The sequence below is a fragment of the Penicillium solitum genome (assembly GCF_028829755.1).
Source record: "Penicillium solitum strain IBT 25940 chromosome Unknown utg000004l_segment0_segment0, whole genome shotgun sequence".
Lineage (NCBI taxonomy): Eukaryota > Fungi > Ascomycota > Eurotiomycetes > Eurotiales > Aspergillaceae > Penicillium > Penicillium solitum.
Genome location: NW_027072124.1, coordinates 3,166,320 through 3,180,875, shown reverse-complemented (window position 1 = coordinate 3,180,875; position 14,556 = coordinate 3,166,320). Strand labels below are relative to the sequence as shown.

Genomic DNA, 14,556 nt, shown 5'->3' with positions numbered 1-14,556 from the left:
CGACCGCAATTGGAGTTCCTGGTTCCGGCGCTCCCAGTCGAATTGGTCGCGCGAGCTGGAGAGGTTTCAAGTGCAATTATTCATAAGAGACAGTATACTCGCCATATTCTATGGCTGTCAATGGGCCAAGAAGCCGGGCCTGCGCCTTAAAAAGCAGAGCAAGCCCAGCGTGCCTCACCAGGCTAGCATCAACTTTCCTTACACCAAGGGGAGATGGTGACATAGTGAAACGAGAGCACAAAATCCGAAACACGGGTCAAGGGAATCAGTCTCTGAGGCTATATAATGAAGCAATGTGTCGTAATCCAACGAACCAATCTAATCGCTTCTTCTCTAATTCACACTAGTGCGCAGTCATAGTTTCTGGGTAGCTCTAGGGCTTGACCAACCTACATAGCCGTGCATTACTGCCCTATAGATTGATCTGACTTTCAAATCGCGCAGGCAATTCGGTTAGCCTTTCTTATTATCCCCAACATCACTGGGGCTGTGCATGTGATGGCAAATCCGTGTTACTCATATCACACAGAAAAGATAGTCGAGACAGGAAAACGTATGTTGCTTATCAATGGCAAAATCGAACCCTACTGGTAGAAATTTGGCTAGGGTTATATAAAATTTGTAACCTCCTAGATCCTGCTTTTGACACCAATCGGTTGGTCACGAAGGTGGCCGCCACATGGGAAGGCCTCCAGACATGTCGGGAATTGGCACTTTGCGGGATAAAAACCCTGGCAACGATAGTGTTTACGATGGAACAAGTCGTCTTGGCTGGTGAGGCCGGTTGTGTTTCCATGTCACCTTTTGTTCACGAAGCAAAAGCGCATTTTGGTGAGAAGTAAGGCAGGTTTCTTCAGAAATTCAGTTCCAACTGTCTTGCTAACCAGTTATAGATACTCAGATGAAATGCCTCTTCTTTGTCTGTGCGTCCAGGCACAGCAGTTCTACAAGAAGCGGTCTATAAACACAAAAGTCAAAGCATGCGCCACGCTCTCGGTTGATGAGATCTTACAGTTGGCTGGCATGGACACCTTGACTATCATGTCTGAGGACCTCCAGAACCTTCAAAAAGGGACTGGTTGCATACGTTTGGTGATTATTCTATGCCTGACGATAGCGACTATCCTTCATACTTGGATGATGAGAGTACTTATCGTCTTGACTTTTCTCGTAGTGGCCAAGGTAAAGGCCAATACAAATTGATGCAGGCTCGTGTTCCTGATCAAGCTAGATGCTCCCTATTCTAACAAGCTCACCCAGTTCCTAGCCATCTTTTCAGACTTTCAATTCAAGGGGGAGGAATTTATAAAAGCCCACCAGAAACTCCTTGCTTAGAAGGCTCCTAGGAAGCATTAATGTACACCTCAAGGAATTTCGGAATATCTTTACAACAAGGATGAAGTGGATAGGATAGTGACAGATGACAAAACTCAGGTGGTAGGTTTGTATATAGCTACCAGAAAGGGTAAAGTAGAATATCGCCGATATTGTATAACTAGTTTGTATATTCCTAATTGATTAGGCTTTTTGAACTCTCTCTTTCAGTTCCACCTGAAACCCGAGGTTATACTGCAGTATTCAACTTTCTGATTCTCAACATCGCACTTTAGATACTTCGGAGGCCATGTTGCACTGAACTAAGTCTGACCTCAGGATCCCGAACTATGTAAGAACTAGAAAGAGAAATAACTAAAACAAGAGGGAAAAGACTTGTGCTCCCCAATAGAAAACAGCAGATCAGATAAACCCCATAGGTAGATACCCTTTATATATTCACATATGCATATCCGATTAATAGTACTGGCCTACGGAAAAGGTGATTTACACGTGAATTAGTTTGGGGAAGGCGACGTATGCATCTCTATTCCTTGATATCACGGTCTACACCCCTACCCTGGTCTTGGTAGCACACATATGGTGGGAATGAAACTCTGCATGCATGGAATATATAGCCATGCAGAGTAAGTGCTCAATGATTCACGTGGTTGTACACGTTGGAGCGGGGAATCGCTTCCCTCGTGTTAGACAGTAACTTGAATCTGTTTAATGAATTGCTGCCTTGTTACCGCTATAGTGGCCGAGCCTATATTTTCCTTTTATATGCTTGTTTTAGGTCGGTTGATTGACTTAAATCCTACCGGAATTTGAACGATTGGTTTCTGTTGATTGAATAGATATTAGCTGGAGCTGTTGTTGAATAATGAACAGAGCAGGATAACCTCGGCAGCTGTCGAGAATCCATGCAGCTTGATTGCTTGCATCCCTGCCTAATAGACCGGGGTTTGTGCTAGGTCTACTACGGGATATACATACAGGCATACAGTCACCCACTCCCCTGGTTTCCATAAAACGTAATTACCGTGCTTTTCAACATCTACATCTATCATTATCACTATTACACCTCAAACTACGTCTGATCAATATTACTCGAAAATATGAGCCCCCCTGTCTCAGAAGTGGCCATCATTCCCCTGGTGAAAGGGGCTGATCCACGCGATGAGAATAGCAAGGCAGCAAAGATCCTCCACTCAGTCATCCAGCTTGCAAGTGAGCAGCCTGGATACCAGCGAATGGTATGGGGATTGGACGAAAAAGACCCTACTGTGCTGGTTGTGATTGTTGGTGAGTCTCTTCTTGATGAGAAAATCAGATGAACGCACAGAATAACAGTCTTGCTGAGATTGGGATGATCTCGAATCCCACCTCAACTACATGGCTGATCCATGTTACAAACCCATCATGGATGAGTTTAATATGATTATTGATGGCACGGCTGTTTTGTTCCATACAACCTATGAGGAAGGAATTGGTATTGTGCCTCTGGTTGAGTTCAACGATTACACAGCCGATGTCTTCATTGCTTTCTTCCCTGCGAGATTCTTGACCCAAGACTTTCAAGAAGAGTTCTGTCAAGTCTCTCGTGATGTGAACACAAACCTTCTCGTGTTCAACGACGCGCCCTCGAGTATTGCCAGTGGCTGGTGCACTGATGATATGTTATATGAAGAGCGCCATGGAAAAGGACCGGAGAGGGCGTGGATTTCGATGGTGACATGGAAGAACACAGAAACCCGACAGAGGGCGTGGGATCGCAAAGCTGTTCTCGGTGATATCCCGAAGCTTGTTGAAGGACATGGAGAGCTGCAAATCTACAAGGTTGAGTTCCACCCTGTGATTTCTAGCGGTGAATAGGGTTGCGGATTGCGTTACGTTTATCAACATAATTTAATTCCAGACCTCTGATCAACTAGCTCTGTGGAGTCCAAAGGTGTAATTCACCGCTAGTATGTAGATCACCCACTATATATATTTGCAGATAGACCCACCGGTGCTAGTCCTAGAAGAAGAAATATCGGAATAATATTCCGAATACTCCGTTCTATTTTTAGTGGTTTCCCCTGAATAGCTTCATGTTAGCTATTTCTTGACTTTTTGATAACTAGAATAACTATGGGCGTTTCCGGTTCTACTCTGTGCGGGAGGATACTCCGCATGCAAGCTCAACGTGTTGACCCCTCTGATACTACTGCAAGTTGCCGAGTAACTGGTTCAATCATCTGCAAATGCTGATCATGGAACCAACATTAGACAACGCAGGGCCCTCTGAAGGATGTCTTTGGCGAGTATACAATTGTTAGGGAAAAGTTCAACGGAAGACCTAGCACAAAGGTGATAGATGATTGAATAAATATGTTTAATTTTAATCTATTGCTCAATCTGACTCTACTAGAGAAACTGGTACTGCAAACACCAATATACGCGAGAAGGCGGTAATGATAGCTACCATTATGTCCATTTGTGAGTGTTGCCCTCTTGTGTGTTTCTAATATCTGGTGCTAAAATAGTCAGGGATGGCCGATACCACTCCACAAACCCGGATGGAAGTAGAGAGGAAATTAATCCCATATTGAAGCAAGCGTTCTATACTCCACCAACAAGCAATCGCCGGATAGATTACTCAGATGAAGTGGATTGGGAGGGGCTAAATGAAATACCTGACCTTTGCATAGCAAGGGCCTCTGTAACCCACGAGGCTGTGGGAAAGTTCATGCAGGAAATGAAGAGCCGAAAAGGTAGGCTTGAGTAGCATATAACAAGTGTCATAGCTAACTCTGTGCAGAAAAGACCATCAAAAACGATCAGACTGAAAAGAGAAAGATTTGTGCAAGAATGCTGAAAGGAAAGGAGGCTGAACATATGGGCACCGATGACCAGGCCGAAGAGACCGAGTATGAAACCGAGGAAGTTTCAGATGAAGAAAGGGCGACCAAGAAGAATAAGAAGAGGAAGGAGAAAAAGCAAAGGAAAGACGGCGAGGAAGACCATACACCCGAGGGGCCAGCGGCACAGAGAAAAACACCCATACCCGAGGAGCAGATGCCAAGGGCTGTAACGCCAATGTCCGAATTGACGTCGAACAATCAGTCAATCGACGAGTCCACACATCTAGGAGAGACCGAGGGCACATCTTCTCAAAAGCGGAAGGCTAATGAAATGGATGACGGCGAGGAACAGACAGCTAGGACCCCAGTCGTGAGGAAGGCGAACATGAATAAGAGACGCCAACCTAAGCTTACTGCTGCCGAAAGGCAGGAGCGGAAACAAAGCGCCAATAGGAGGTCGCGAGAGAGTGCAAAGAGGAAGAAGGCGTTGGCGAGAAAGCAGATGGAAGAAAGGACTTCAGAAACCTAGAAGTACCACCAGCGAGGCTGTCGAGAGGTGGTTGTGTCCAGGGTCTCATGTCTCATGGTAGTCAAAGTCCCCAGTCCTGATGCTCTGCCAATATGGCATCGAATCTAGAATCACATGCTAGAGCTGATTCGTGCTGGGGTCCAATATCAGAATTTCTTTATCCTGGCCAGATGCCGGTTCCTAAATTCTACCGAATCGAGCCAGAAATAACAGCCAATATGCTCACATGTCACCGGTGCTCATGCTAGGTACTCGGATGGAAGAAGCGGATATATATCATGGGTCTGGTGGTCCCACATCGTCCATGCCATTTATTATTGCACTGAGGTGTTTCGAGCTGCTGATATATCACATGTCTGCGTATGGGGTGTTATGGAAACTCAAAGGTTGTCAGAGAAGAAAATAATGCTTGAATCTCAAATGGCCAAACCCCATATGGAGGGTAATGGGGGAGTGGCAGAGGTGTGAAACAAGCGCTTAAAGAAGTAAAGGAACCTGATTCCAGCAAATCCTGGAGAAAATGCCCCCGGGGCTGGGATATCAAATGACGACAATAGACAGAGACCTGGGTAAAATTATGGAGTATTATGCAAACGAAGTGAACAAAGCCAAAAAAAAAAAAAAAAAAAAAAAGCAAGCCCATGCATGCATCGTCCGATTACATACCTAGCCTACATCAATAGATGAAACCTCGAAAGGTCGACTAAGCACCTGCAAAAAAAGAAAAAAAAAAGAAGAAATCCATCCATTCATTACCCTTCCTCCACGAAAAAACCAATTCTCAAAACGTAAATCTCAACTCCCCACACCTTGAAGCTGAAGTCCTACCGAGCCTAGACATATACCCAAGCTCGGCACATCAGCCAATCTTCAAGTTGCAACTTACAGGAGAGCGAGGACACCAGCCAGAAGACCAGCAGCGGCACCGGGGGCAACAAGGCCCATAGCAGCGCCGGTGGAGGCAGTGGCGGAGGCAGCGGCAGAGCCGGTAGCAGTGCCGGTGGAGGAAGCGCTGGTAGTCAGACCGGTCTGGGTGGAGGTCTGGGTGCCAGTGGAAGTTCCAGTAGAGGAGGTAGAAGAACCGGAAGCTGTACGGAGAGAGATATCAGTGCTGTTTTTGCCATGGGTTGGGAGTCCAGTAGTAAGGGAGCTAGAGGTAAAGTTTCCGGGGAAGGGCTTGATGGACACGTCCGGGGTGGAAGTACCAGTAGTGGAAGCATCGGTCTCAGTGGTGAGGGCACCAGTAGAAGTAGAAGCAGTGGAAGTGGTACCAGTGGAGACAACAGAGGTAGAGGCAGAAGAAGAGGCAGAAGAGACAGTGGAAGATGTACCGGTAGTAGTAGCGCTGGAGCTCTTGGCTTCGGTCACATCGAACTGCTCGGACTGGGCGAGGATGCCGGTGTTCTTAGCGTCGGTGGAGAGCAGGTTGATCTGGAAACCGGAACTATATGAGTGTTAGTGGACTGGACATCGACCCAATCGACGCGCCACAACGGTAATCTTACCCGTTGGTGACACCCTTCAGGCCGGAGGCAGTGTAGGAGCCCTTGGAGGTGTCAATGCCAGAGGCAATCTTCTCCGAAACGGTGGGGTAGACGGCATTGTTGACAAGGACAATGTCAACGGTGGAGGCATCGGTGCTGTAATGGGTTAGCATTGGCTGTTATTGCTAGGGTAAGGTGTGGGGGATGGTATAGTCAACATACTTAACGGAAGTCCACTTCACAGTGAAAGAGCCGGAGACATCGACGTCGGCACCCTTGGCAGGCTCGGTGATGTTGACGGCTTGACTGATTGTTAGAGAGACTCTTGTGTCACATGGTTGATTTACATACCCGCAACGGAGAGGGCCAGAGGCAGAAGAGACAGAATGGTGGAGAAACGCATCTTGACTGAATTAAAGCGAATGTAGTGTGTTAAAAAAACGAATGTGTGTTGGAGCGTAAAAGAGAGAGAGAGATGCAAGAGGAAAGACGAAGGTTGGAAAAATATTTAGATACAAGGATCCATGCCATTAAGTACTGGTGAGCAAACACTCCATCTGATATCGCACAACCTTGGATGCCCTGAACCGTCAACAATGTCTCTGACATCCACCTACCAATACGGAAATATACACCTGAAAATAGAACTGACATAGTGAATGTACCTGATTTTAGAAGCATTCTAATAATATTTTAATCATTTTATTACCAAAACGTGGGAATTCAGGGTCCGCGTGAGCATTCCGTGTGGGTGAAGAGTTAGAGCTTCATGGTTCGGACGGCGAGCTAGTTTCAGGCGCAAAATCCCACTTCCATTTGTAATATATTACTCTATTATTCGATGAGACCTATATTGTGTACATAACATGCCGAGAAACATACAACATCTGTACTAGTATGCCGTATATTCCGTATGTTCCGTATATAGTAATTCTTGTTACATTCGGAGCTAGCCGTCCACGGCCATGGGTACCAACCAACCATGGATCTTGTCCGCCGATAGGGCCGATAAAGAAGACGCTAGGCGAGCTTCGCAAGACACTAGTGGTATTTAGCGCAATCTTGGCAGAGGCGCAAACACGAACAGCACGATGTGACACGGTATTTTTCTTTTTCAAGCTTTAAACAACGTTTGGACGTTCTCTTGTATTCTCTTGTATTTTTCATTTGCAAATTTTGTGGTAATTTACCAGCCTATTTAACCGGAAATGCAACATCCATGGATGGACCCTTAATGCCTTGAATGCCCGTGTATTTTTAATCGGTTAGCTCGGGCAACCTTGGAAGGGGCTCGCCACAAATTTGAGAGAACAGCACGGCCTAATAGTCTCACATCTGAATTAAAGGATCGCTATGCTATGGGGTGTTCCATACCCAATATGTTATTCTGGTGTCTCAAAATGAACTCGAAAATGGTCTGCGAGAATATCGCTTTGGTGTTTCAAAAGACCCACCCAGGGCATCAATTTCAGGATTGAGACATCTGTCAATAGGGCCTCGGACTGCACGCTAAATAAACCATAAGTGGGAGTATTATTGGAAGCGATAAAATGAGTGTCTCACCCAAAACCTGCGGGCGCATTATTATCGCATTAACCGACAAAATGGTGTCATTTTTACACATTTGAATAGCTGAATTACGGAGTAGTCAGATCCGAATTAGTACTTTTAGTTTTTTTTTTTGAGGTCTCACGGTTTAGCGGATACGAGAAAGATGCAAAGCAAAAAGGGTTATCACAAATATTATTGTACAACATACGGAGTACTCCGTACATAATTTCCACATCGGAGAACCCGCAGAGCCCCGAGGATATGCCTCGCGCCCAACAAAAAGATTAGTTATCGTAGATATTGACGTTACTAGACACGAAAAAGTTAGCCATCAAGCCACAACCTAAAGCGGTATCCGGGCGAAGGGGGACCGGGGAGTGGAACGTATACATACAAGTCCCTTTTGAGATTATCCCGGTGTACTGTCGCCGAATCAACCCAGACACTGGCACTCATCCCCTGAACACCGAAATTCCCATAGCCATCCTTGTTAATAATGACAGGTTTCATGTTGGGATGTAAAATATCGCTCCATTGCTCATGTGCATGCTGTTGACCAACATACATGCGCTGCGCGCCCGGACCAGCGTTGCTGATAACGCACGCAAGTCCGGATCGGTGACGGGCATTTCCGTAGCGGACGAATCCTGTATCGCGGTTAGATTTGGACAGGTGGGTTGGTGTTCCCCCCCGTAATGGGGCTCAGCATCCAGTGGAACAAGGGTTAAGCGAACCTATGCAGTTGGGTTGGTTGAAGTAATCTTGCTGTTCGCCGTAGGCGTAGAGTTTGCGGGCTTGCGTTAATACGGGCAGGTGGCCGTTGCAACTTGGTGTCATTGGGCTATCCACATTTGCTCGGATACCGTACAGGTCACCGTAGAATACGCATGGCTGACCGTCTTTGCGGAGGAGGACCAGAGCGTATGCTAGTAATTTGAAGGATGGTGATACCGGGGTCTGGGCGTTCGTTAGCTATGGTCAGTTCGTATAAATGGGAAACTAGTTGCCTCACCTCGAGCATTTGTCCTGGTTGCTGCGATGAGTTAGATTTAAGATGTAAATATGCCAAGATCCAGCCCTTTGTTGGTACTTACCGTATCATGATTGGCGACAAGGGTCTTGAGAGAAGTTAGCTGGGTATTACTCGTCGGGCGTTGGGCATCGAAAAACTTACCACAGCGTGGTCCGGCCGACACTGTACCAGTGTATCTTTGAAAATCCCGCGAAGGTCTGGTGCCTGTGCATGCGACAACTTGGAGAACCGCTCCAGGAGAGGTACATCATATGCAATGAGATCGTACTCCACCTGCTCGAGGTAACCTAGAAGAGACGGTAAATGTCCAGTCCAGAACTCTCCTATCGCAAAAAAGTCCGGGTTGGCGGTTTTCCGGACGTATTGCACAAATGCGCGTTGGAACTCGGTTGAGAAATGCTTGGCGGCATCAAGTCGCATTCCATTGAGGCTCAGGGATTTGGTGATCCACGTTCCCCATTGCAGAAGATCTGCGCGGACTTCTGGGTGTGCAAGGTCCAGATCGGAGAACATCAGGTAATCATAGTTTCCATACTCGGTGGAGACATCTTGCGCCCAATCCTTCTTAGATGCGACGATCTTGTAGATCGCGCTCTGCTTGCTCTTGTCGTCCCAATCGACACCGCTGAAATGTTGCCAGTGATACTTCATTGAGCTGTACATGTCATTGCGACCGGCGAAATCAAAGCCTGTCCAGCCATTAACTTCTGTCGGTTTAGATATATTCAGGTCTCGTCCTGTTCTTCCCGTCAGTGAATGGCCGAAGATCCATGATGAATTGAATATCGACACAAAGAATTCTTTGGATAACCCACGTTTAGGATCTACCTTGACAGCCTGGAAGGGCTCTGGATAGTCGGCGCCAGCTTTATGATTAAGGACAGCATCCCATATCACACCAATGCCCAAGTTTTGCGCTTGGCACATCAGGTCTTCAAGTTCGCGCTTGGTACCCCATTTCGTAGGGACTGCACCCTTCTGATCGAACTCCCCAAGATCATACAGGTCGTAGATGTCATAGCCATTACCATTGGCATCCATTCCCTTGCATCCAGGAGGAATCCAGATCTGATCAACGCCAATGGCCTTGTACTCTGGCAAGGCATTCTGCAGACGGCGCCAATGCCGCCGGTCGGCGGGAACATGCCATTCAAAGGCTTGTAGTATGAGCGAGTTATCTGGAGCAGTCCACGATGGCAGCTGTTCTAGATTTGCTGCTGCTTCTGTAACATGTATTCAAATTAGGGGTTGAACCCGATTTCCAGGGGGAAGACTGACCTTCAATCTGTTTCCATTTCTTGCCTTTCTGTCGAGATCCACACCACAGGAACGGCATCGCGGGTTTGTTGCAATGAAAATGACAAGTCAAGCTATGTCAAGCTACGTCAAGCTATGGATTACAAAACTTGCGGGATAATATGCACATCCCTTTTGCGGTTAGGGTCCGGATGTGGGGCGGACTATTTTTAATCGGCGAACGGTGTAAGGTACGGAGCACAGGTTTAAGGCAGGCTAGCAAAGTGGCAAGGTGGATTTCCAATTTTGTATAAGTCGAGAATTATCCAAATGTCTCAGTTGAAAATTTCATCCATGGAACACTGGAACTTTTCCAGAACTTAGAAACTCCACCCAAATTTGATTGGCTTTCGCCGCCATAATGCATGACATGTAAAATGTTAAGGAAATAAGGGGAAAGCTCATAATGATACAAAGGCCAACCAACAACGTATGAACAGGAAAAGGCCAAGAATATCGCCAAAATAAAACTAGATGACCAAAAAATATCGCACATGAAAGGATATCTCCGCGAACCAAGCCGAGCCATCAATACGGCTCGCCACAATAGAAAAAAAATATGGAAAAATATGAAAAAATATGGGGAAATATGGGAAAAGATAAGGACCGGAAGAAGAACGGGAAGCGCGAAGGTCTTTTGGGGAATTTCCCTCAAAGGAACGTCACGAACATGCCGCTCACCACTGCTAGCAGGAGGGTAGCTAGACCGGTGCCACTGATAGTTCGGATGCCAGCCGACGTCGAACTGTGAGTCCTCAACATCGTGAGAGAAACGTTCGACTCAGGGTAGCCACAAAGACCAATACCGTCCATGTAGTTCGTGGGATAGAAAACCCGAGGCTCTCCCTTGTTCATAGGAACATGCAACATGCCCTGGTTGTCGACAGTATAGTTCGTACAGTCCAGAACATTCGTCACTGCAGTACCGGCATTAAAGCTGACTGCCATGTCGATCTGGTAGGCTGAACTGGTGGAGGGTTGAGTGGACAACACCATGACCACCTGTCGACCCTGGACACCTTTTGTGAAAGCAAGTTCACTACCACCCTGGAAGATCGTGTGAGTCGAGTCATCGAAGTAGTCTGTGCCCAAGTAGGCTGCGTGGTTCCGGATGCGATTGAGTTTTGCGATCAGCTTGTAGAGCTCCGCGTTGGTGTCGTATTTGGTGAGCCAGATGGCCTCTCGATTGACAGGCACACTGTTTCCCGACAGGTGTTGCTCTTGGCCTTGATAGATCATCGGGATTCCATCGAACAGCATGGTAAACACCAGGACATTTTTGGCCGTCTGAAAAGTATCATAATTAACAAAAGGGATCATTCAACCCGAGAAGGGCACACATACCGCCATATCCTTGGAATAACTACCAATTCGAGGCTTGTCGTGATTTTCAGAGAAAGAGGTCATAGCATTGACATCTGGCATCGAGATTCTCATGTTTTCCACTGCTTGCGCCAATAGGGACGTGTTGCCATTGGTAAAAGCAGCTAGGATTTGGAAATAGATCGGATAATTTGGCAAACTGTCGATGTAGTTGGTCTGGTAATCTTCCATGATGCTGACTGCCCCTTCAAGAACTTCTCCGGTCATGAAAGTGTCGACACCCTTGCGAAAGTTCTCCAGAAAGCCTGGGTTGACGTGCTTGGCAGCATCAATCCGGAGCCCGTCAATGGAGTAGGTCTTGATGACCTTGTTTGCCCATTTGATCATAAGCTGTTGCACATCATCGTGCTCTGTGTAAAGATCCGGCAGGGGCACATAGTTATCACCTGTCTGGCACCTCTGAGCATTGGTCATGTTATTCCAGTCTGAAATTTTGCAGTAGGGATGGAAATAGTCGGCGTTATTGAAAGGTGCGAAGACGGAGTAGTCGATATTTGTGGCAGGATTGCTGCCATTCGTGATGTAGGCCATGTTGTTGATCACCGTATCCATCATTAAGTACATGCCCCGGGAGTGGACAGCAGCACTGAGGTCGAGCAAGTCTTGATGTGAGCCAAAATGAGAGTTGAGATTGTCGAAGTTCAATGGCCAGTAGCCGTGGTAGGCTTCGCCATAGGAGACTTGGCCATGGATATTCTCGATGATGGGGGAGATCATCACAGCATCAAACCCCATTCCTTGGATGTAGTCGAGATGGTCAATAGTTCCTCGCCATGTTCCTCCACAGTAAAAACCCGCCGTGGTGTTGCATGGTGCTGTTGTCGATCCGTCTGTGCGAGCAAAACGATCTGTCATGGTCTGGTATATCGATCTGGGCTTCCAGTCGGCTGTCCTGGCAGCAGACGCCGAGGAAATGAGGCTCGTGATCAAAAGGAGCCCTGCCAAATGGCGGATGGTCGATCGTGACATCATGGCAGCTCGTATTTGTGTGACGGGTCGATCGGAAGAGGAGAAAAAGAGAGTGCTGATGTTTCAAATAAAGAGTGACTTGTTTAACTCACGAATGCACAAAGATGGCCGGAAAGAGAAATAAACGAGTGACATTTGGACTTAAGCCATAAACCGAGAACGAGAGGGGGCAAAGAAAGCAGAAATTGGACACCAGAGAGGATAAGGTCGGGGAAATTTGCGAGTAGGCAAGGGCTAGTCAGGTGGCAAGCCTTCCAAGGATCTGTCGTCGATCCATACATACATAGTGTTGGAACCCCCCCCTCCCCACAAACACACGCTATATTATTTCGGAGAGACATGTGTTTTATGTACCTAGTGGACCGACTTATCTTAGGTACATATCTGTGAATGTAATTTGCGTCGGGATAAGCTAGATTAATAGACCTGATTCCCATGCGACTTACCCGGCGTACCGGCATATATTTGTTGTTATTCCCCAGGATTTAGGAAAGAAAGCTATAATTATAGTGGCTTTCAAGCTTGAAGAACTACACCAGTGGATTCACATTCTATCTACACCTTAGGCGGGGGCTGCAGAAGCCAAGTTTAGTTTGATTATGGTGTACACATGAGGGGGAAAAAGAGAAGGAGATTTAACACACTAGTAATGACACTATTGGAACAAACTCCGTACCGAGTCCAGGAGTCATTTTAGTGCTGTCAGGTACCAGGCACCGCGTCCACACTGGGCTTGCTAGGCCTTGCGGTTGATTGGTTGTTCTTGCAGCTTATCACGTGGAGGGGCTGCCCTAATCTCAGGAACAAGTTTATCCATCACAGGAGAAAACAGGAGAAATCACAAAGTTTCGATGGTCCAATCATCTAAGACAAGGTACCGTCAATCTAACAGACTAGCGACGTTACTCTGCATGTCCACAAAATCAGGTCACAAAGCTATAGATAGTACTTTTGGTACTCCGTACCGTATGCAGTACATACCGTGATTTTATACTCCGTACTCCGTACACCAAACGCTTTGGCCCTGAAGCTGTCCAGGTCTTGGATACGAGATATGAGATAGTGAGACAGGTTGTTAGAAGTTTTAATAATGGAGTCCGTGGTGAAATTGCATGATATTACGTTACCCATTTTTGACTTGATTTGTTAACTTTTTACTAGATATGCAAGTACTGCAATAATTATATACCATGGCCAACGCAAAAAATAAAAAGAAAAAAAAAGAAGAAAAAAAAAAAGGAATGAAAATGTGGAAAATGAACAGAGATAAGTACTGAGAGATCAGTGATAGCTCCGTATAGGTGTTCGAGATTTTCTCCGCCATTCTCGCCTATTGATGGCTTCCGGACTTCCGTGTGAAGTGGCGTTGATACCAAACATGAAATCACGGTAAATACATGGTATTACAGGGATGTCTAACCATGTGGAGATTAAAGCAGAGATTTCTGTTTTGCATATTTTACCTTGTATACTTCCAAGCTTGGACTCGAAGAAGAATGAAATAAAATGGTGTCAAACACGCCGGATGTGTAGTTACTGGTTTCATAGGAGTTATTACCTATGTAGGTACAAAATAGGTATCCGTCTTGACGTGACTTCTTGTTCGCCATTGGCTCTCATTGTACGGAGTAAACCTTAGAAGGATATTATATTTATACATTCTCGCCCCATGGTTGAGTCCTCAGGGAACCGAAAAGAATGGAAAAAAATAAAAAAAAATAAAGAAAGAAAAAAAAAACCTTGGGGAAAATAAGAATTGAAGAGATTGAAAAAAACAAGTGCCATACATTATCTCGTATATGACCCCCGGTCCTACAACGCCAAGTGGGGGCCGGTCTCACCTTGATAACCAATCGGACAAGTCGGGCTATCAGGATCTCGGCCCCAAATCCATGCGGGTCCTGACCGAGACGTATATCGGCATTGTCATAGGCTAAGAGTTGCGGGTCTGGAAAATCACCGGTAGAATAGAACTTTTTTCTCTGGAATACCTAGGTAGTCGGCAGACGTGTAAGTTATCTATGATGCTGACTCTGTATGCATGTCTCACTATCTAAGCTTCTTCATCAACTTTCACAGAGTTGGTCTTGTATGCCAGGCACCATGAGTCTATAAAACAATGCCGTATCCCCGCGATAACGATACTTA

The 14,556-nt window shown here is 46.3% G+C and overlaps 6 protein-coding genes across 6 annotated transcripts; 3 read left to right on the top strand and 3 right to left on the bottom strand.

Moving 5' to 3' along the window:
- Positions 1-293: 293 nt before the first annotated feature.
- Positions 294-1,335, top strand: N7455_007206 (uncharacterized protein; the record flags this gene model as incomplete). Its single annotated transcript, XM_065605559.1, has 4 exons — positions 294-300; positions 445-838; positions 894-1,182; positions 1,228-1,335. The coding sequence occupies 4 exons, from the start codon at positions 294-296 to the stop codon at positions 1,333-1,335; spliced, it is 798 nt and encodes a 265-aa protein (XP_065461413.1).
- Positions 1,336-2,435: 1,100 nt separating this feature from the next.
- N7455_007205 (uncharacterized protein) lies at positions 2,436-3,192 on the top strand (the record flags this gene model as incomplete). Its single annotated transcript, XM_040957775.2, has 2 exons — positions 2,436-2,622; positions 2,681-3,192. 2 exons carry the CDS (start codon positions 2,436-2,438, stop codon positions 3,190-3,192), a joined length of 699 nt encoding a protein of 232 aa, XP_040811720.2.
- Positions 3,193-4,170: 978 nt separating this feature from the next.
- On the top strand, positions 4,171-4,692 carry N7455_007204 (uncharacterized protein; the record flags this gene model as incomplete). The annotated part of the gene is made up of 1 exon (XM_065605558.1): positions 4,171-4,692. One exon carries the CDS (start codon positions 4,171-4,173, stop codon positions 4,690-4,692), a length of 522 nt encoding a protein of 173 aa, XP_065461412.1.
- Positions 4,693-5,574: 882 nt separating this feature from the next.
- Positions 5,575-6,579, bottom strand: N7455_007203 (GPI anchored serine-threonine rich family protein; the record flags this gene model as incomplete). The annotated part of the gene is made up of 4 exons (XM_040957779.2): positions 5,575-6,136; positions 6,198-6,332; positions 6,399-6,477; positions 6,528-6,579. 4 exons carry the CDS (start codon positions 6,577-6,579, stop codon positions 5,575-5,577), a joined length of 828 nt encoding a protein of 275 aa, XP_040811758.1.
- A 1,432-nt stretch (positions 6,580-8,011) lies between these two features.
- Positions 8,012-10,096, bottom strand: N7455_007202 (alpha-amylase; the record flags this gene model as incomplete). Its single annotated transcript, XM_040957687.2, has 8 exons — positions 8,012-8,036; positions 8,122-8,374; positions 8,462-8,684; positions 8,740-8,760; positions 8,822-8,845; positions 8,902-9,497; positions 9,576-9,983; positions 10,039-10,096. 8 exons carry the CDS (start codon positions 10,094-10,096, stop codon positions 8,012-8,014), a joined length of 1,608 nt encoding a protein of 535 aa, XP_040811771.2.
- Positions 10,097-10,630: 534 nt separating this feature from the next.
- Positions 10,631-12,594, bottom strand: N7455_007201 (alpha-amylase). Its single transcript, XM_040957801.2, has 2 exons — positions 11,401-12,594; positions 10,631-11,343 (listed from the first exon to the last, which is right to left on the bottom strand). The coding sequence occupies exons 1-2, from the start codon at positions 12,409-12,411 to the stop codon at positions 10,708-10,710; spliced, it is 1,647 nt and encodes a 548-aa protein (XP_040811817.2). The 5' UTR covers positions 12,412-12,594; the 3' UTR covers positions 10,631-10,707.
- Positions 12,595-14,556: the final 1,962 nt, after the last annotated feature.

What these genes read in the sequence shown, in the direction of transcription:
- N7455_007201 (XM_040957801.2), bottom strand. Translation starts at nt 12,411, where the DNA reads ATGATGTCACGATCGACCATCCGCCATTTGGCAGGGCTCCTTTTGATC. An exon ending in GTTATTCCAAGGATATGGCG is followed by an intron (nt 11,344 to 11,400) that starts GTATGTGTGCCC and finishes GATACTTTTCAG; the next exon opens with ACGGCCAAAAATGTCCTGGT.